At 38.8% G+C, this 23,061-nt stretch overlaps 2 protein-coding genes across 5 annotated transcripts in view; one reads left to right on the forward strand and one right to left on the reverse strand.

The window, feature by feature from the left end:
• Positions 1 to 23,061, reverse strand: part of SUPT3H (SPT3 homolog, SAGA and STAGA complex component) — a 322,329-nt gene that overhangs the window by 295,686 nt on the left and 3,582 nt on the right. For 2 of the 3 annotated variants that reach the window (XM_080917256.1, XM_080917254.1), the window contains exon 2: positions 14,991 to 15,073. In XM_080917256.1, coding sequence (XP_080773382.1) covers positions 14,991 to 15,073 — 83 coding nt within the window. Of the gene's footprint in view, positions 1 to 14,990; positions 15,074 to 21,866; positions 21,949 to 23,061 lie in introns of all 3 variants that reach the window. The other variant, XM_080917255.1, reaches the window with a different exon arrangement.
• The window catches only part of RUNX2 (RUNX family transcription factor 2), a gene marked incomplete at both ends in the record, with an annotated part of 201,627 nt that overhangs the window by 12,015 nt on the left and 166,551 nt on the right, over positions 1 to 23,061 (forward strand). The gene's annotated exons all lie outside the window — the stretch shown is intronic.

The raw sequence follows: 23,061 nt of genomic DNA on the forward strand, positions 1-23,061 counted from the left end.
CACAAAAATGGCAGAGCCAAAAAATTCTGTGTGTAGCCAAAACACTCAAAGAAACAGAGAATAAACTTAAAATGACAAATGTCTCGGCACTCAATAATATTATATATATATGGATGATAGGACTAGGCACTAAAGATGCATATAGCTCAGTGCTATAGCATATATGCATATAGGGTGTTTGCCTAGCATGGATAAGGCCCTGGACTTGATCGCAGCATCCAAAAAAAAAAAAAAAAAAAACCCAATAAATTGAAAATATCCCAAATAAATTAGCAGAACAAGTCGGCAACAGAGGAACTGGGAGAGGGGAAGTGGGACTGCAATTCAGACAAAAGTCCTGAGTGTGCTAATGATTGTGAGACAGCAAGAGGTGGAGAGGGTTCTATCATTGCTAAAGCTATGTTTATGAAAAAACATAATGCTAAATTATATGAGCCACAATCTCAGCTCTTTAAATTATATAGTATGTTTGTATGCATACTTGAGGAATCCCAACATAGTAACAAGAGCTATGCTTACACCTAAAGACAGGAACATATACTACAGTATTACAATTCAGTTAGCAGTGGGCTCTATTATTTGACAAGTTCGTTTTCCTGAATCAGTATAAAACCTTCATTTTCCCATGTTCAAGTTGTAAGAACTAGAGCAACATTCCCCAAAATAAATCATATTCTCAGAATAAAAAAATAAATAAAGGCCCTGATAGAAACCTGACAGACCAGCAAGGTCTTAATTTAATGTCTGACTCTCGTTATATTAATATAACCTAAATCAAGAACAAACTATCTGAATTTTCTCATCTATAAGCAGCCCCTATCCCCCACAGTTTCCCATGACGACTAAATAAAAAGTAAAGTGCTTACATCTTATCTGACAAAACTTGTAGAGTTACTAAGTACAATCAGCTTTCTAATCCTTCAATTCACAGCAGCACACTTGACTGCTCAGTTTCCCCACTGTGAGCACACAGCATCAGCACCAGCATCAGCACCAGCACCAGCACCAGCAAGCATGGAAAACTTGTTAAGTGTAGACTACAAGACCCTCTTTTAAAGGAGGGCCTGCACCTGAGTAGGAGAAGCAGAAAAGCCTCGGTGTTAGGCCTACTCCAGAAAACACTAAATAAATCGAGGGTCCAGCTGCCCACTTCTCAAACTGAGTAGAGCATACAATAGCTTTCTACTAATCCTTCATTCTGAGGGACTCAAGAGTCCAGAGGGAAAAAGTGGACCTAATTCTACTTCAAAACATAACTTTTCCCATGTGGAGAGAAACATATGTCCCCTTACCCCTGAAGTTTACCCACAATGACCTAGCACTTGAACAGCAACAATCTCCTGAAAAATGCTGTCTCACTGTTACTCGACACATCCTGCAATTTATGAAACCACATAATGATATCAGCTTGTGCTCCAAGCTATCAACAATTTCTCATCAGATAAGTTTTCAAGACACCTTGAAGGGTTTTTTGCTTTTATATTTCAATTGTGATTATAATCATGATATTCTTGTACATGCATGTCTTTCCACTGTGTGCAGATGGACATATACATACAACCTTCCCCCTTCCCTCCCCTCTCCTCACATTGCCCCTAAGTTCCTAGCACCGCATCTGCACAGTATTCCTAAAGCAGTAGCATGTGGTTATGATCCAGACTGTTTGCTGCAGCTGAGTAAAATCATGCTGTTCCTAGCATGTTTGAGACTCTCACAAACCACTCTCTAATCCTCACTCCAAACTCTAGCCAGCAGAGGTCCCAAGCTGGTGGGTAGACTTTTGCATCTAGTCCTCTCTCTAATGATGTTTTATAGCACTTTCTTACTGGGAACCCCCTTCTCTTGCATAGTTACTGATTGAAGAAAAAATGTTTCTGTAGATAGGATACTGTCAAGCCTAAGAGGAATTCAAGTTCTGCTTATTGGCATGCAGGGTGATGTGAATACAGAGCTGCTGCTATGGTCAGCAGGAAGTAGAAGGGCTGACCACTAACTGCTCCAGCTGCTTTCCCCAGAGTTCCAGAAACTCATCTAGTCAGCCTGCACTTGCCTTGCCTATGCTTACACCTTTAATGCAGATCTGTTCTCAATTCCAAATATGTTCTCTGCTGCTCATTCACACGTATATGAACTTTTCCCCCATCTATGTTCTGTGAGTTCTGCCCTAGATCCTAAATTTTCAACAGAGAACACAAATCTGGAGCCTTCCCTTTGAATGGCATCTGGTGTAAGCAATCAGATGGTTAGTAGTTTTATTACGTGTGACCAAGGCATTGTAAAAGACTACAAGGAAGGGAATGCTTACCCTACATTTAACAATATTAATTGTTAAATTAATATATTAATAATTAATTGTTAAATTGGAATATTAGGAGTATCAAAAAGAGAATCAAAAAGCAAGTTAATCCTTAAGGGTCACAAAAACTGTATAAACCAGTACTTGGTTTTTGTCTAGGAAGACTCAAGGAGAGAAAAAAAGAAAATACTGACTCTGTAAGGTGAGTCAAAAAAAAAAAAAAAAAAAAAAAAAAAAAGAATGCCTGAAAAGAGAAAAGGAAGACCGCTTCAGAAATAAGCAATGGCATAAGTCCAGTGGAGAGCCAACAGGGGAGACAGTGAACTGGAAGCATTAAAACCCTCTGCATGAGGCTGTAACTGGATAGCTCAGCTCCTACATGCCCTATCCTCTCCTCAAGCTTCTCCTTACAGGCTTACATATCTCTCCATGAAGCCTAACTGAATCAGAACCCAACAAACTGAAGTCTGACAAAAAAAAATTATATATTAAGATGGTTTTGAGAACATGAAACAGAGAAACTACCCATTTACCTATGCTGCATCATAAACATTTTGAGGTAAAAATGTGACACAAACTGTCAAAAATGTCGGATATTTTCAACGAGTATTAAATGTAAAAATAATCAAGTACTACAAGGAAATCCAAATGTGCATTGACAAGACAAGAAAAGAGCACACCTGGTGTCTTTAAAAGACAGAGCAAGCTGTGGAGGGTCAAACTCTTTACCAAAGCACAAAACTGTAAAATCAGTCAGAGACCAACAGTTTTAGAGGCTCAACTTTATGAAATTATACTCATTAAAAATCATTTGAGTGTTACTGTATCCATATCAAGAGCAGTGTGGGACATTTTACCATGTATTCTTATCACAAAAAAATAAGCAAACATTATACATGTCCAAAATATCATATAATGGTTTAATATTGATTTAACATCATTCATTTTAGACATTACTCATAAAATTAGAAATAATCAATTATAAAAATATATTTATATAAATCTAAAACCCTTTTTCTGAACTCCACTTTGTGAATTAGTAGTTTCAAACATTTCCAAGCGATGATTCTATTCAACAGCAAATTTTAAGATGCACATAGTATCTCAGACACTGGGGGAGCAGCTCTCGCTGCAGAGAGAATGAAGGGAAGGCCTTCTCCAGGCTGGTGATGAAATTCCTATAGCTCCACTGAGAACAATTTGAAAGCACCAATGTTAAAATCAGACTTGCCACCAGCACCTCGGTATTTTATATCTACTATGGACATAGTTAATGTCACTGGGTGCTGACTACAGAATAGTGTCCCATAGGCTTCCATGGAAGAGATGTTCTCCCGCCTCACCTCTAAAACCTAAGACACAGTTCATGACTAACTCAATTGTGCTGAGACAGGACACAGTGATGTACTTTTCCTGCTACTGTTGGTGGGAAGAATAAAACTTCTGTCCATTTTAGCATTGGTGAAGGACTTTCTGTGCCTTTCTGTGCTCTTACACCTCCATTAATGGTATGTCTCTACTACTTTAGGGCTTCACTTTGATTTCCTTCCCCTGCCTTATCCTGCTGTGTTGTGATCCTGCTATAAACAACCCTGAGAGCTACCTCAAATCTTTTTTGGAATTAAGATACAAACGATAAAGTTCATTGCTCAATCTAATACAATTAGCCTCCAATTGCTCTAGATTAGTGGTTCTCAACCTGTGGGTTGCAAACCCTTTGGGGAGCAAATAACCCTTTCACAGGCACCACCAGAAAACACTGATATTTAAGGTTCATAACAATAGCAAAATTACAGCTATAAAGTAGCAGCAAAAATAATTTTCGGTTGGGACTCACCAAACATGAAGAACTGTATTAAGGGTCACAGCATTAGGAAGGCTGAGATGACTGCTCTAAGAAAAGACCTCAGACTTTCTCTTTTAACTAGTTCATAAAAGCACCTTTTATTTTCCTGAATTAATTGTCATTGCAGAGGCTTACTGCCTCCATCTGCTAACCTAAGCCTAGTCCTGAAAGCTTCCAGCCTCTGTGCAATCTAATCTAGGCCTAGAATGTTTTCAGCCTGAGATTTACTGCTGAATAAGCTCACCTTTTCTTTTGCTTTCTCAACTCTTGCTAACTGGTCAACTCAGTTCTGGCTCAAAACTCCTTTCCATACTAAGTGATTCATGCTGGCTTCTCCTGAATTGCTCTGCTTGACCTCGAACTAGTAATCTGTTCTAGTCCTCTGGCTCCTTCATTCTCTTGCTGGTTTTGTCTTCCTTTACCACAGGAGAGTTGGGCATTTCCGATTCTGTCAAACCTTTCTCTCACTCTGTCTGCCTCTCAATCAGTCATTACTTTCAAGGGTGCTTCCTACTACAAACTAACATTACCTTTGTTGTTTGGGTCAAAGATGCATACAAAGGGCCTGTCTGAATTCTGGCCAGAGGGATTAAAGGTGTGTGCTAAGGCTGAGCCACTCCACAACTAGAAACAGCTTTTTTTCAATAAATAGCATGATCTCAGGGTTCACAGTGTAATCAAATATCCTGCAACACTGGTTCACTACTCCCATCAGTCCCCAAGATCTAACAAGCTAACCTGTACAGTATCTGCAATTTGTTGCTCTGCATCATTCCTGGTGCCACTGTCTGTCCCCCAGCCAATCCAATTCCTATGGAGCTACTTAGTTGACACTTGGCAAACACCTTAGAAAGGTTTCCTATGCCTAGACAAAGGGTTAAATCCCCTAGTCATCCGTTCAATTTGCCACATTCCAATATCAATCACCAGTCTTATCAGTATTTTCTACAAACAAATTTCCTTCTCTAGTAAGCTACCTGTACCTCACTCCTAGTCCAGGACTTTGTCATGTGTCCTCTTTTACTTGTGATGTTCCTGACCTGTCACCCTCCCCTACATTTCTGAAGGTTTAAATAGTGCATATCTAAAGAAGGAGATCAGACAGCGTTAGTTTCATGGGATTCTTCCTCCCAGCAGAAAACCCTCTTAGCCACCTCTATATTACCACAGGAGAACATCAGTAAGCTCTCTTTACATGCTTATGATCTTAATTGCTGGCCATTCTGTCTCAGTGTCTTCCTGTGGGTAGGACCCTCCTTACACAGTGTCTAAGTGTATTTAATTACTAGCTGGTGAGTCCAGGAGAACCTAAGCTGCAGAAACCATTTGTCTCCTACTGTGTTCTGAGAAGGCTCTTTAAAGTAGCCTACTGCTGTGCAGATTGGATAATGTGATAAGAACTTCACCCTCGAAGCAGCCACACAGACACCTTCACACTCTGCCTCACACTCCACAAAGACAGAAATATGTTATTAGAGATTGTGAGGTAAAGTTCTACCCCAGTGACTTAAAACCAATGTTTTCTGCATAAATCTGTAATGTCTCTGTACCTAAGTACACATCTATAAGGTAGAAAAGGCAAAAATTGCCTCATGCAATCATCAAGGATCACAAGACACATAAACACATACATACTGCATCAGCAACACAAACACGCAAGAATCCCCATGCCCTGTTCTTACATATCACCTAGCCTCATGCCTGAAGAACACAGGAACTCAACACATACATTGTGTGGGCGGCTAGGCAAAGAACAATTGCTTAAATAGAAAGAAAAAAGACTTAACAACAAATGTGGTAAGTTATAGAACAAGACCTGCTAAAGAAATTTCTTAAGAAAAATACTTTTAAAGACCATTATTATGATTGTAAACAAAGAAGAGTGGTAGGAACATTTGTAATTTAAAAAATTACCATGTTTTCAATAAAACTCACAAAATCTGAGTTTATGACCAAAGAAGCTAATATTAAAGATGTAATCACTACATTAGACAAATCATGTGATTTAGGCAAACTCAGTAGTTTAGGAGTAATAGAGATAAATGAACCTACAGTAAACAACTGTTTTTAAATAAAGTCTATTTCATTGATTCATTTTCTTATAAAGATATATCTCCATGTTTTCTCACATTTCAAATGTGAAGCTTTACAACTTTATTTACGATCTTTGGGTAATAGATGTACACAAAGAAATACCTCAACATACAACACAATGATAGGAAATGAATCCAAGAGGAATGACTGTATGTCATTTGGGGCAGGGTGACATCCAATATAGAGATAAAGATAGATGCCCTACATTTCTTTTTTCAGGGTTTGAAAACCACATTTGCATATGTAAAACAGTGCACTTCAATAGCCACAGTCACCTGAAACTAAAACGCCAATCAGATGATACTACATCACAGCTTTCAGAACACCTTGACCTTAAAGTAAAACCTTTAATATTTTAACTGAGTTAATAAGAATAAATGCAACAGGCTATACTTTCCATATATATTAAAATACTAACAGCAAAGGAGAATGCACATGGCAGGAAAAGATAATAAAAAACATAATCATATGTGACTGCCTTACATGGAGAAGGGTGGCAAATTTCCTGAACAAATCATCAAAGTGAGGTTAAAATAGGATTCACCAAGCTTAACTCATAATGAGGACTAAACTAGAATCTTCATTAACTTCATAAAAAAAACATGAAATCTCACTACTCCATGAAAGCTAAAACAATACACAACAAAATGGCACTGCTTAAAGATAAAAATAATTTTAAAGGAGGTCCCAAAAGCAGACGGAGAGTTATTAAGACTGTACATCTAATTATCTAAGTCTTAGTCACTGTTCTATTGCTGTGAGGCAATACCACTACTAAAGCAACTCTTTTTTTTTTAAGACTGGTGATTACACATTTTTTTAAAGATTTATTTACTTATTATATATGAGTACATTGTAGCTGTGCTTCAGACACACCAGAAGAGGGCATCAGATCCCATTACAGATGGTTGTGAGCCACTATGTGGTTGCTGAGAATTGAAATCAGGCCCTGTGGAAGAGCAGTCAGTGCTCTTAACCACTGAGCCATCTCTCCAGTCCCCTAAAGCAACTCTTATGAAAGCAAGCATTGAACTGAGGACTGGCCCTTGGTCCATTATCATCACACCAGGGAGCATAGTGCTAGACCAGTAGCTAAGGGTTACATCCTGATCAGAAGGACAGAGGCAGACTGGGCTCTGCATTGGCTACACCTACTCAGCAGAGTTTCACTCCCTGATGACTAAGCAATCATAAAAAGGAGCCAGTGAGGGTTATTGTTATTTAAGCCAGCATATTAGCATAGTCAAAGTTTTGAAAAAGTACATTGGATAATTTTTTAAGCCATACCTCTTCTATTTATTAGGCTTCATTAATTTGATTGCCAATCTTTATTTAAATATTAAAGTCCTAGCATTTCAGTGTAAAACAATCTAAAATTAGACAAAGGGCTATCTATCAGTGATGTAAATAAGAAAACAAAATTTTTAGGTCATAATCAATTCATGTTGCTAGTATTCTCTCCTATTGGAAATGAATTTCTTCTGATTTGCCTCTGAAACAAAGATCCTTGTTTTAAACTAATTTTAAGTAAAACTAGAAGGTGACTCAGATACACTCCATTTTCAAAGGTTTCACATGTCATAGGAAAAATAACTCTTGAGCCAAAACTGCAATCAAAAGTAATGCCACAGCCATAACACAAAAGTGTATATAATTAGGTCAAAGACTTTAATGTACAATACTGTAAACTCTCAAGAACATGGTCCCACAAAAGCAGTAGCAGGTCTAAAAAATGAGACATGAACTATTCTAAGAGAATTGGAATGTGAAGTACAGCATCGAATTGAGGTCCTCTATGCTGTACTCACTGCTGGATATACAGAGCCATCCCATGGTGGACAATTTTTTGAATGAATAAACAAAAAGCATTAGTAATTAGTATACAAGAATATTCTAGAACAAATGTGGTCTAAGATCCAATCGTTACAATATAAGGATATTACCCAAAATAGTAAATGGCCTGCATTAGATGATTCCAGTGTACACCACTGAATTCCAGTCTCATCACAGGAAAGCAACTTACTTCACAGAGCAATAGCAAACAAAGCTGGACACCTAGAGGCACTACGGTGGACTAAATGTTACCATTTTAAATGGAGGGGAGAAGCTGGGGAACTAACTCCAAAGTAAAGAATCACTAATGAGAAAAATGGCTGGCTGCTGGGAACCGCAAAGTATGCCAATGTGTCTGCTAAAGACAACTGATGGAGCAAGAGGGCCTTAGAGCTTGCAGGGTGAAGGTGCTTTTATCAACTCCATTTCAGGTTCCAACTGCATAAAACTTAAGACATCCCAGTAATGCTGAATGAAGTTTTCAGACTGATCTATAATAGCTGATAACAGGACTTAAAGCAAATAAAATTATTATGCCCGGGATTAATAAAAATGCTTCCAATTGTATACATCATTCATCATTAACATGAGTCCAGGATTGTAGTGCCGTCTCAATAGAAAAGCAGAATGAAAGACCAAGTAAGTGCTGACAAGTTAAAAAATAAGAAAAAACAAGAATTGGTCAAATGATAGCAGAGACGGCTGAAAGGAGTGGAAAGTTGGTAGTCAAATGACCAGGCATTAAGTCCTGAACTGACTAAGTCTGGGACGAATCAGTCATTTTCTACGTCTTCATAAATCAATAAATAAAGACAGACCTAACCAGTTTCTAAGGTTTTCATTCAGTCAAAATAACTGACACTATTGAAAGCAGTCCCCTTTGTCTCTGAACACCAGATCAGGGTGCTAAAGAAGGAAAGTGCTGAAATTCAGTTCTATTCCTATAATCCCACAAAGTCCAGTTTAACACTGTCACTTACAGAGCTCTACTGAGGAGGTACCTTCTCTGCAAATGATTCGTATGCAATATCTGACTTATCTGCTTTAGAGATGAATATTGTTCCTGCATCTAATAACACTGCAGAAAACAGTTGGATTCTGCCCTATTTGCCAGACTTTACTTCACCACCTCTTCCTCCCACCACCCTCAAGGTGTCTGTAAATACAGAAATTCAAGGAAGCAGTGAAGAAGACTTAGGTGAACCTGAACTCTAAATGCAGAGAGCCACACTTAAAAATACTTTCATGCATATAAGTAAAAACCCAAAAGCAACATAGTAAGAGGACAGAAGGAGAGTCACACCTGAAATAAAGCATCATTTGAGTTTCTAATGTGAAATGGTGGTCTAAGGACTATCCGGGCTCCTGTTTCCTTCTTCTTCTACTTGGAAACTTTTAAGATTTCAACTGTTGCCTCTCCCTGGAAGCTGTACTCCCAACCACAATGTCAGTACACTACAACTTCACATTTACCAGACCCTAGGAGAAGCCCTAGAAACAGGGAAAGGATGAAGACAATATACAACACTGTCAGAAACGACAATGAGGCCTTTGTGGGAATATCACCATGTCTTTCATAAGAATAGTGCCCAGAGTCAAACGCACAGATGGGACAGCACAGGAAGTCAGAGCAGACATGAGGAGAACAGCTCAGGCCGATGACCCTCTAAGCTCTGAGCACTACTCATGTTCTATGTAAATGTACAGAGTGCTGAAATCTCCAATCCTTCTCACACTTTATGTCCAATTTGACCAACACAATTGTGTTAGACCTCATCCCCAGGCTGGACCCTCCAACATGTCAAATTCATAACTTCCTATGACATTTGCCCTTCAGATTCCCACACCAACCCAGTTGCCCTCACTGCCCAGTCCTATGCCCAGCAGAATGCAGCTATAGGAAAGGAGAGACGGGCACCTGCCTTCGCTGAGTGGCAGGCAGCTTATGCTGCAATGAACATATGCCCGTCAGCTCTCTCTGCCCACTTCCTTTGCTAACATGACAGCCCTTCACAGCTCCCGTCAAGCTTCCTACCTCCCATCATTGCCAGCAGCCTGGCCTACACCTGCCAGGGAGTAAGACGGTGAGGTCTTGAATGAGAACAATAACTCAGCAACTAAAAGGGTGAAGACAAACTATGCAAATAGACATGTCTTTAAAAACGGAGAAAACTATACAATGTATGTAGAGCAGACCTCCCCGTGACCCCTCGGTAGCACCCTAGAGTGTCGGCAGAGGAAAACCACTAAACGGTAGTGAAGGAGACCTGGTGTTCCAGCTGTGAGAACTCAACTCTCCTGCATGCTGCTGACCTACAGGAGAGACCTCCACTGGACTGCCCATAAGAAGCCCCATTCTACCACTCTTCTTCTGTTTAAACCTGGATATATTAACTATACTGTCTCTGAATTCCACTGAATGGACACTGACATATACTACTCTATTAGTCAAAATGCAACATTATAGATCTACTTTTAAAATTTAAACTGGCCACTTAAAACTCACCATTTCTGCCATTCAAAAATAAAATCGCTACCATGATTTAAAATTAAGGTGATAAATTGGCTAGATTTTTGCATACTGCAGTCACAGCACAATTCTACACTCAAGCAAGAAAAACAAATATTAAAGAAAACTGAGAAGTTTTTTGGTCTCTAATCATATACTAGTTAAGCAGCCCACTCATTAGTCTGGTTGTTTTTACTGTTTCTATCAGGAGTTGTTTCAAATAAACTTTCTAAATGTAAAATTACTTCATTAATCAACTTTAAAAGTAAAATGGATTGCAAAGACCCATGTCTGAAATCTGAGAATATAGCAAAAGAGCATAAAAAGAAATGAAAAATGAAAGCCCTTAAAATTTGCACTTAGAATTTGTTTTGGAGCTTGTTGAAATGATTCCTAAAAATTCATCTGGAAGCATAAAAACAAGAAGGGGCCAAAAATATTTTAAAAAGAAAACTTCTGTGGACAGACTTGAACTATAACACAGAATATTAAAACACATTAAGAAGCTACAATAACTACAATAATGCAGAGCTGGCAGAGAAAAAGAGCACTCAGAGGACCAGCACAGAGGCCAAGGAGCCACGTTACCATCTGATAAAGGCAGAATCTCAGCTGTGAGGGAAGGAAGGCTTATAGAATTTGTGGTGGTAGAACACTAGCAAATAGACTTAAAGCAAACTTGCTTTCACTCAGAGCCCGCCCTGACAACATAAAACAACAACAAAATGGACTAAGTATTAAACTGGGGAAATCAAACCCTGAGTCCAGGAAAGTGCACAGGGATTGTGCATAAAGATTGAGAGGACTTCAGGTCAAAGTATAAGCAAGACTGTAAAGCTGACTTCGCTACATTTTTATAAAAAGAAAACGAATACACTTTTAAATCACTAACAATCCTTAAAGAAACTGAATGCTAGGTAAAAGGAAATGCCAAATGGGATCCACAAGACAGGAAACTTTTGAAATATTAGAAGTCCCTAATAAACTCCAGGAAAACAAGTAGATGATAAAACCTACGCTAAGAATAAGAACATTTAAATGCACATGCGTGCGCGCGCGCACACACACACACACACACACACACATACACACAAAACGTAAGTGACCAAAATATATTGAAAGTCAGTGGCCAAGCTGTTAAACAACACACCATCATGTCATGTCTCTACTGTTGTAGATTTGGGCAGTTGTGGGGAGGCTGTTCTCAGAATGAAACAGATATGTAAATCAGTCCAGCTCCCTTGGGCAAAAGCTAGTACCAAAAAAGGCATTAGACTGAAAAAGTAGTCTTCTTTGACTTCAAGGTAATAGGTACCAATATTTTATTTTATATTTTTAAAAATACTGGAAAACCTGGGGATTAATAAAATATAAGAACACACAAATTGTTCATAATATACTAAGGGGGAGGCAGACATTACACAAACACAATAGTAACTAAATACTACTAAGAACCATTAAAAAAGGAAATAGAAAAGCTAGAGCGATGGCTCAGCAGTCAGGAGCAACGACTGCTCTTTCAAAGGACCCAGGTTAGATTGTCAGCACCTTCCTGGGAGCTCACCATGTCTGTGACTCCAGTTACTAGTGATCCAGCGCCCTCTTCTGGCTCCCTCCAGCATCAGGCAAAGAAATGGTGCACAGACATACAGGTAGACAAAATACCCATACACACAGAATAAAATGAGAAGGAATCAGCCGCCACACAGCCACAGCCCTGGCGTACAACTTGCCCTTGGCCCTGGCACAGATTACAGCAGACTGTCTGTTTCTCTGCCTGTGTGATCTTTCTGCCTCCTTGAGCTTAGGTAACTTGGTAGCTGTTCAGTTTTGTTAAGGGATGTAGGGCTTTCTTCTGTTTGTTAGGGAAACCACTTGAATTAACAGAACTGGACAACTTTGCAATTGTAACTGGACAACAATTGTAACTGACAACTAGATACTTGTCAGTGATACCAACCCTTGGAAAAATACTAAGTAGTGTTCGCCAGTTAGAAAGCCTGCAATCCAAAGGCAAACAACTTACTACTAGTTAGTTAATATGGAAAATGGCAGCTGCAGGACTGAAAACCAACAAAACAAACGAGTAGAACTTGGAAATGGAGCTTGGAAATCGCAGCACTAAGAATTCAGAGTGAAATCCTCCCAGCATGTGGGGATTAAGTCTGCACTTCTGCTTCTGAAAAATGCACACAAGGAAGACTGCGTGTCCTATACAGACTTCGTGTGCATATAATCTAAAGCCTGATGTTTTAAATAGGAAGTATTAGCGAGCTTAAAGGATCCCCTCATTTGGCTTTAGCTCCCTTTCTGAGGTGAAATTCGTAAGGGGAAACTCAGCCTCTCAATGATGAATGTACTACTAGGAGCGGCCTCTCCCTCAGGTCTGAAATGAAGGAAAAGCGCACACTTGTTCCAGAGTCACAGCCAACAATAACCTTTACATTCTGAATCCAGCCTAGGTAGATCGCTAGCAAAGATGTGTGCAAAAGTATTTAATACAAAGTGCTGAATTTAGTTTTTCTTTTCTCTTTCCCAACTTTCTTAAATGGTCTTAGGTCTATTGGATACAAATTTAGGCATAGCCACTACAAAGTTTCTATTTTCTTTTTATACAGAGCTAGTTTTGCAGCTCAGAGGCCAACTTCTGCAAAAGCTAGATAGCAAATATTTCTAGCCTCATAGTCCACACAGTATTTGCCACAAATACCTAGCTCTACTATGCATCAGAAAGTCAGCAGTGAGCAAAGGCTATAAACAAAGGAGCATCACTGAGGCCAGGGAAAGGTCAGGCACTGAAACAGTTGCAATGTGCTGACTCATGCTGCGCACCACCTGGTGCTCACCTACTCATACATTGTTTTTATAAATTCTGTGAGATTAGCTTTAAAATACTTGGTTTTTATTAAAAGGAAAGATTATATAAAACTGTGAAAGGGTAATTATTGTTAAATTTAGATAAAGAATACATGGGGTTCATTATGCTATAATTTTAAGAATCTGAAAACATCCAAATTAACAGTTAAAAAAACACTAAGTAAATCAATTTAGTGTCACAGAAAAAGAAAACTGGTATTTATCACATATCATAAAGTGTCCTTAATATTTTAAATATAATTAATGTACCATAACATAAAACAAAATATAACAAAAAGTCCATTACAATATAATGAAAACTTAAAATATATAAATATATAATCTCTTAAAGTTTTTTATAATTTAAAATATAGGCAGGATCACAAAATTCAGCTTCTAAATTAGTGCTTGTCCCCATCTTAGGAGTCACAAAGTATTATCGGTTTTTAGTTTTAGAGCAAAATTTTATAAGAAAGAGATTACATTTCACATTTAAGTTTATTAATTTTCAAATGAAAGCCTACTTAAATTTTTATTTCTCAGTTTTAAACTCAGAGAACTCAATATCTATAGATAACCTATTAAACCAAGGTTCTCTAAGATCCTCAATAATTAAAAATATAGAGATGCTGAAAGCAGAGTCTAGGATACTATGATGTTAATGCTTTCTTTTTTCCCAAGCTGCTTATAGGAATGGACTCCTTTCTAACACTGTAATGGGAAGAGGGGTGGGAGGAGAAGCTACAATCAGCTACAATCGGGACCTAAAGTTAATTAATTAATTCGTTTTTAAAATGCTTTCAATGTTACTAGTTTCTTTGAAGTATGTCTCCTGAGCATCTGAATGTGATCAAACTTATCAAGATTGTACTTTGAAGGGTCATTACCACACAATAGAGTTAACCCAGTAAAAGGGCTATCAATACACACGTGAGGAAGGCATTTCAACGTTCACAGAAATAAGTCTTTTAAACCGCCTGATAAATCATTGGAAAGAAGTGATGTTGCCTTGTCGCCTCTCCCTGTAGGATCCCTGTCTCCTGAAGCACTAAGAACTCAGTCCTTACAGGGTTCCCTGTCTGCTTTCCCATCCAGTTAAGAAGGTTGTCTCCTCACTGCAAGCTGGCAATCACCTTCAGGAAGGATTCTTGAACAAATGTGCAGTTTTACAAAGATTCAAGACATATGGTTTTTTTAATGCTTTGTGTTCCTTACAACAATCTAAAATGCAATGGTTCAAATATTATCAAAATTTAAAACTACTTTGAATCAGGCTCACAGAATTAGGAAAATTAAGAAAAGCTGCAAACGTCTCCGAAAACATTTTAACTATCCACATAAAGGAGAGCTAGTACTCAATTTTCAATACAGTGCACCACCGAAGCCTTATCCAGTCTGCCTGCCTTACAAGGAACTATTTAAATGCCATGAGATTGTTTTACTTTTGTTAAATACAGATTACATTAAGCTAAGGTTTATACGTTTTGTTCGGATTTCATTCTTCAATACTGAGCAGTTTAAAATGGCAACCGTAAGACTGTGTAAAGGCTACTCACATCATACTCTGCAACTCAGCAGCAAAGCTAACGGTCTTCCCTGCATGTCTTCCAGACATCGGGCTAGCTGCAGTGTTATTCATCTAGATTAAAAGAAAAAAATAATAAAACTTACACGCATGCTTAGCTATAAAAAGTACACAAAATAGAGGCAATTTTAATTACTTCAAAAAGAAAAAAAAACTTTCAAATTTCTGATTAATTTTAGTTTTGTATAAGTACAGTTTCCTTCTACTCAGTGTCTTTATTCAAATGAAAAGAAGTACAGTGGGGGAAACTGCTTAGTCAGTTCAGGCATCAAACAAGTGCCTATGTGACTTCTCCACACTCAGCTCCTACTCTCTAGTGAGCCAGGAGCTGGAACACTCTTTAAACTACTTTGGCATAGCTCCACAGTTCTCCAGAGTGTGGCACTCCACCCAGAGTCTCATTAGCAATTCCTCAGGGAGGGTCCAGTAGCCCCTTAACACACGTTCCCCCACTTTCACCCAGACCAATAAAAACAAGTCACTTAGGGAACTGGAGCTGGCTGTGGGTACAGTGCTTTGCAAGCACAAGGACCCAAGTTCAGATCCCAGCACACCCATGAAAACTGTCTCAGCAGCAACTCCTGTAACCCAGCACTGGAGGAGAGAGAGGCAAGGTGGATCCTGGCTGCTCTTTCTCTAGCAAGGAAGCTTAGCTGAAACGGATGGAGCTCTGGAATTTGAGATGGCTTTGAGGAGAACGAACCTACCCTGCATTAATATAAAAGGAGAATAGAACTATTGCTATGGGAGGCATGACGCAACATACATAGCCATTCCTTAGCCGTTCCCGGACACTGAGCACCGGAAACAGGAAGGAATAACTACTCTGAAGAGTTTTCACACAGAAATACTAAAGTTAGTAAAATGAACAGTGTGCAGAAGTCACTAAACAAAACAATGTGTTAGCAACTTCTGCCCTCCCCACACACGCATGCACCAGACATGAGTGTGCAGTCTCTCTCCCTCTCTCTACTTGGGAATACCAGCGAAGAGTCCACTGAAAGAAGTTCTTATAATCTAGTTCTCATTTAAACCAAAGCCTAGATTATACTAGAAATTCAACCAACAGATCAGAAGTAGGCATTATAGTTTAAAATCTTATGAGCAAATAACTCGTTCAATTTAAAATATGGCATTTTTCCTTATTAAATCAGGCTGACATATCACGAGAAAACTAGCCAATCATAGCACATGCCTTTTTATTTACTGTACTAGCCAAAGAACAAGCCAAAAGACCATAAAAGTCACTGAAGTGGGTAAAGTATCTCTACCATATAATAAAGACACAATAAATATTACTTTCTATGTTTATGTAAACTTTGGAATACCATTATTTCCCATAAGTTGCAAATGAGAAATACTTTGTAAATTCTAAGGACAAACATACAAACCTGAGAACATATGCTAGAGTATGTGACAGGGGTTCAGGCAATAGTCTAATGGTAAGGCAGGTTCTAGAGTTAGTGCTACACAAAGGGGCAGGTGGCTGACACCCCTGCAGAAGTCAAAGCAGGGGCAGAGAAGAGAATTTCCTATGGTGACAGGTGAGCTGAAGATGATGGGGAGGCTGACTTGAGCATAGCCTATATTAACAGGAGACAGCCTAGAGATGCCTTTCCAAGTGGAAGCATGTGGCTCAATCCTGTGCATGGCCTCTCTGCGGCCTACGGAAACACTCTCCCACTCTGCACATCTCAAAGACAGAGCTCACTATCTCCTTGTGCATCCGTGTTGTTGATCAGCTTTCCCCACACAGTTCCTGGCAAACCACACAATGTCTACATGGGTGGCAGTCTCCTGAGGCCGTCTGCTGATTGCCAGACTCTCAGTAACCAAAGAAAACTTGTTTCACGGGATTACTGTGAAAGATATGAGATGAAGTGGAAAAAGAAAGTCTTACATGAAGATCTTATTTCAATGTTTGGCTTCAGGGGCCTAGGTTCGAGTCCCAGCCCTGCCACTTTGTGAGATCTTTAGAGAGGTTTCTTCACTTTTTCTTTGCTTCCATTATCCTTTCTATAAAACATGAACAGTGGCCCTACTTCTTAAAGACTATTGTGACTATTTAAAACAATCTTGACAAAGTAAGTACACAATAAATGTTAGCTAATAAAATAAAGATGTTTAAAATACCCCTAGAGCTGACAAAGGCTTTTATATAAATTTAGAATACCTTTACTTTAAAACTGCAAGTCTGAAATGGGTTCTTTAATTAAGAGACCTCCAGAATTCAACGAATATTAAACATTTTATAAAATCCTTTGACACCAACTGCTAGGCACTCTACCTAAAACTCCATCTCATCTTTAACTCTCCCTGTACTCCATGATGTACAAGACAAGAAATGGCCTTCCTTCCCCTCCTGCTCTACCACTATGGCCTTCTACAAACTCTTTTACACCTAGTTCCTTCTCCACACGGCTGTCAAATTCACTTTCATAATACGTCCTTTTAATCTGATCAAATGTGTGGAACACAGTAAAAGTCACCAGGGAATCGAGATGAGGGTCAGGCCTCAAGGACAGAACCCATGAAAGATTGCTTCAGAAAAAGCTACTGTTCCCACCTGCCTAAGATGGGCCATTTCTGAAAAGGTGATGACACAAAGATCTACAGCAAATAGCACCTTAGTTATAGCATAATAAGTATGTAGATATACTTATATGTGACTATGTCTAAAATACCCCAATACTCCTTCCTCTCGCTTATGCTGAGGGCCCAGGCTAGGGCAGTGAGCATGAGCACTCTGAAAGACAGGGAATAAAAGAATGCTTCGTTCAAACTCAACCTACAGCCAAACACATAACAAAACCTAGTGCTAAGAAAGACTATCACTTTCCTTTAAGCCTAAATATATTCTGATTTAGAAAGGAAACTACCTACAGTCCCTTGTTCCGTTTTGGTTTTGAGACAGTCTCAGGTACTCGGTCCAAGATGGCAGTGAACTTGGAAGGTGGCCTCCCTGCCTCCACCTCCTACATGCTGGGATTCCGGGCATGTGCCTCCAAACTCCAGCTGGAAATTTGGATTAAAAAAAAAGGCACACCTCCAGCCCATGACTAGGGAAAAACAGGAGCCACAGATTTCTACAAACAGGCCAGCAAACACAGAACAGTCTCCCTTTTTCAAGGACCTCCCCCAGGGTTCTTCAGGTTCCAACACAAAGCCTGGAGAAGTGTTAACCTCAAGGATAATGTACTAACCTCAGCCTCCCAAAATCAGAATTTGAGTTGACCCACTTCACATTTGATATGCATGCCATTCTGTGGGATTATATACTATGGCCAAAACTTTTAAGTGAGACACCGCTGAAACAATGTGTCCCTCTCTTCAGTTTCAAATCTGGTCACCTTGTTTTTAACTCTCTGAAGAGCACATATTTTACTAAGATAGGCCAGGCCCTAGGTATGATGCCCAGATGTGTTTTCAGTTGTCTCCCCATTAGAAATGTTTCCTGTCAAGGGTATTTACTGGTAAGAGGTGAAGGGTCCACATTCAAAGTCATTACAAACATGATCAGCCTTTCAGAGACAAGTTACTTAATTTCTAAACCAAACAGGTGAATAACATTTTTCTTGGCATGATGAGCTGAAAGCTCATTACTTTCCAAAATCTTTCCTGTACCCACATTTTGTTTGATGATTTGGATAATTACTTCTTTAGACATTAACTTCTTTACACATCAAAGTCTTATCATTCTGATGCTCTATTTCCTTTCTTCTAGACATTAAAAAAAAAAGTCTGTTAAAGGCAGAAGCACTCAAGTCAATTTTCACTAATAAATACAGTTAACATGGAACTGAAAACCTACTGTAATCTTCTCAGTGGGTTAATGTCCTGCAGTTGTTTCGGCTCTCCTAGGAGATGCAGCTGCTTGCCATATTTTACAAAATGAATTCAGATGTGCAGATTGAGACCCAGATCATTTCAGCATGCCAGTTGAAATGTGTACTCCAGGAAAAAGTTCATTTCTGATTACTATTGCATTAACCGGATCACTCAACCAATAGCCAATGCCACATCTGGAAATTCCCATTTCAGAAAATAAAAATGTATGTTTACTTCATTTAAACATATATATGTGTGTGTGTATATACACATTCGAGCGTGCAAGTTTCCTTTCAGTATAAGGTATTGCTACCAAACACAAAAGGTTCTTCCTTGTGGACAGGCATCACAAAGGAAATCATGCAAAATGCCGCTGGCTATGCTACTGGGTGTCCATTAAAGAACATACTCTTGTTGACAATGTGACCAAAGAAGACATCCATGAAAAACACCTTTCATCATATTCCTCAAAGACTCTGAATTTCTGTATCCTAGCAGTAATATCAAACTCTGGGCTCTAAGTCTAATGGCCAACCAGTCATTAAGAAACACAATGGAGATGACCATTTCTTCTACTCTACCCCTTGTGAGGAACATTAAGTCCCATCTACAGTCTCAATTCTAGTATCTCATAACCTAGACATGTCACATAATATAAATAAGGTTTTATAATTAGTAACATTTTATAAAACCTAAAGGCAGGAAAAAAACCCATAGGTGAGTCAACATTATTACATACTCCATTGTTGTTTTGTTGTTTAAAAAAAAAAATCAAGTTACATCATATCTAAATTTCTACTGATATGAAAGTTGCCAAATGATCAATCACCACAAATGCAAAACCTCAAAAGGTGAAGAGTATTTATAAAGTATCTATAGCATGCAGAATAACACAAGTTTTCTAGATGTGGGCAAAACAGAGCCAGCGTCTTCACCAGAATATGGCACAGGTGGTGGTGAGTAGTCCAATTCCTGACAGAGTCCTCTTTCCATTTGAAATCTCAGGAGCCAGGACATCGGTTTCTCTCAATTCAGCATTCTGGCCTTCCATACGGCCATCCTTTAAGCTTTAAATCAAATACATCAGGCTTCAGCTTGAAGCTGCACGCATCCCAGCATAGCTATGGCATGTTCTTAAGATAATGGTATCATATCACGATGTCAAAGGGTTGAATATCTGTAGCTTATAGCATTCAAGAGTTTCTCTAGACCAAAGGTCCAAACTTCCAATTCCTTCTACAAAGCAGTTTCAAAGGCCTACAAGCCACATGGTCAGGTAGCTGCAGCAAAAACCTCATTTCTCAAGTACCAATTTTCTCTCTCTCTTAATACTATGACAAAATGCCTAGCAAAAGCAAATTAAGGTAGAGTTTATTTTGGCTCACAGTGATAGGGGATACAGTCAGTCATGATGGTGAGGACATAACAGTGAATAGTCATACTGACCCACTGTCAGGAAGCTGGTGTTCCAGGTTTGTCATAATAATAGATAGTCACACCAACCCATTGTCAGGAAGCAGATACAAATGAATGTTGGTGTTCCAGGTTTTCTTCCTCTTCCCCTTGTATTAAATTTGGGACACTATCCTATAGGGTGGTGCTACACGCATTCAGGTGTGTCTTCCCTCCTCAGTTAAAGTTCATTTTGAACACCCTCACAAACATACCCAGAATGTGTCTTCTAAATTATTCTAAACCAAGTCCCATTGGCAATGAAAGTCAAACATCACAACTAGAAAATACTACCTCAGTGAATGTGAATCATTTTGTTTTCAGTCTACGCTTCTGTCCCATACTGGATCCCTTCTCCACCAACTGGCAGATGACTACATCTCTTAAATGACTTGAAACAGAAACTCATCGTTGATTTATTTCCCTTCACTCTCTATAGAAAGTAATGTGCCCTCTATTCCCTCTTCTTACCATAAGACAATGTCTTTTTTAAAGCCCTAACTATATGCACTTGGGATTATTCATAATTACTGGGTGCTTACTAAAAGCCAAACATTCTTCTATGTCCTCAGGAAGTAACAGTGACTAAATAAAACCAGGAGAAAGAGAAGGAGAGGGAGAGGGAGAGGGAGAGAGAGAGGGGGGGGGAGAGAGATGCATCACAGATGAGGAGTAACACTCAACAACAATTTGAATTAGTGCTATAAAAACAAATTAAACAAATGGATTTCAATTACAAGATGACAATTAAGACCTGAGAATAACACAAGAGGTGGTGCTCATGAACAAGATCCTGAGACCACTGCAGGTAGAGTGGAGTGGGTAGAGGATAAAAGCTGAGAGTCCCAAGGAGAAAGTATACTATAATGACCTTGAAGGTCATTGGATGTGAAATTTTACTGGATGATAATATGACCGCTGTTGAAGAATTTTGAATGTGTGCATTTTTTAAAGATAGTCGTAGGGAGGCTTCCCCATAAGCAAGGGTGTGACCCAGGAAAGCAGAAGCTACTGAAATTGTTTGGCAATGGTTCTGATTAGACAGGAGATCACTGTAGCAAGTAGAGATAACCTATTTGGAATACAGAGATAACTTGCAGGTGGAGTAGACACTGGATATAGGAGAAGTTGAAAATGACTGAGGCTGGGAACCCTGGAAACTAACTAAAAACACTACCATTGCCTCAAAGCAGAAGGGGGGGGTGAGAAAAAAAATTCCTTCAGTTAAGACCATATTAAGACAACTATTAGAACCTCAAGAGGAGGGTATCCTACAAAGCGTTGTGAGAAGTGTTAAAAGGGAGATATTGCAAGGCTGACAAATTAATATCTTGAATGCCATGGTGAGGGGAGTTTGGTTGTTTTGATTTGGTTTGGCTTGTCTTGGTTTGGTGACAATGTCTTGCTTTATATCACAAGTTGACCTTGAAATTCCTATGTAGCTCAGGCTAGCCTCAAACTTTCAATCCTCCTATCTCTGCCTCTTAGCTGCAGAGATTAGAGGCATGTATCACCACACCTAACTGAACAGGTGGACTTTATTTAAAGGCCTAACTAACCAACATACCAGAAGCTATGAGGTCCAACTGTCTTCTCAGCTTCACTCTCTCCATCTCTCAGGAATAATTTGTCTGTCTCACAAAGATATTCTAAAGAACACAATGCAATGGGGATTCACAAAACATATTTCAATTTAAAATAAGATTTTTTTATAAAACGGGATAGACCTATTATTCAATGACAGAGCACTTGCCTTAAATACATGAGTCACTAGGCTGAACTCCCAGTGATGTGGATATAAACATGTATACACACACACAAAATAACAAGACATTTTCATATCCTTGTTAGCTAATCATGAACAATTACCATTAACTTACACAAATCAGAGCTGTATGCTACAAAGACATGGGAGAATCTATTACATGTTTCCGTCCTTAGTCTATTAGCCCTATTAGCCCAAATTTCTATTCCATGTGACTTCATGCCTACTCTTCTTAAAACATTTATTCTAAAATTTTATTTTATACAATAAAGTATACCTAAACTGTGCCATAGCTGTAGCTGGCAATTCTTATGAAAAAGTCAGTGACTGGTGTTTTTTTTTTTCAAGTATGTAGGAAATCTGGCCATTACATAACAATCCTAATAGTAAGTGGTTTAGCACTAAACAGGACTTTTCTTTTTTCTTTTTTGTTTTTAATGAGTAGATATTTTTAAGCATTACAATTCTCTTTTAGTCTAGAATTGTGTTTTACAAATAGTCGACCTGAGGAGAAATCTGTTATCAGCTAGTATTAAACATGTACAAGTCAACGAAGTCTCTGATGGGGTGAAAGCGCTATGTGGCTTGTGGCAAGAGACAAAGAATTGATGGTTTGGGGCTTTTGCTGCAATAGCTCATATTTTCATTTTTTTCCCATAATCACCATACCAGGCCAGAATTTCCCCACCACTGATGAGAAAACTAAAAATACTGGTTAAAGGTCTCAGGTCAAATTTAAAAAAAAAAAAAAAAAATTTTAATGTAAGGCTAAAGAGATGGATGGCTCGGTAGTTAAGAAAACACAGTGCTCTTCCAGACGACCCAAGTTGGTTCCCAGAGCCTACCTCAAAGGTTCAAAAGTTCCTGTAACTCTAGTTCCAGGAGGACTCAATGCCTCTGGCCTCTGCTGAACCCCACACAGCTGTGTGTGCATTCATAATTAAAATAAATCCTTTTCAAAAAGAAAAATGGGGAGCTTTGACTCCAAGTACCTGAC

Source organism: Micromys minutus, assembly GCF_963924665.1.
Source record: "Micromys minutus genome assembly, chromosome: 5".
NCBI lineage: Eukaryota > Metazoa > Chordata > Mammalia > Rodentia > Muridae > Micromys > Micromys minutus.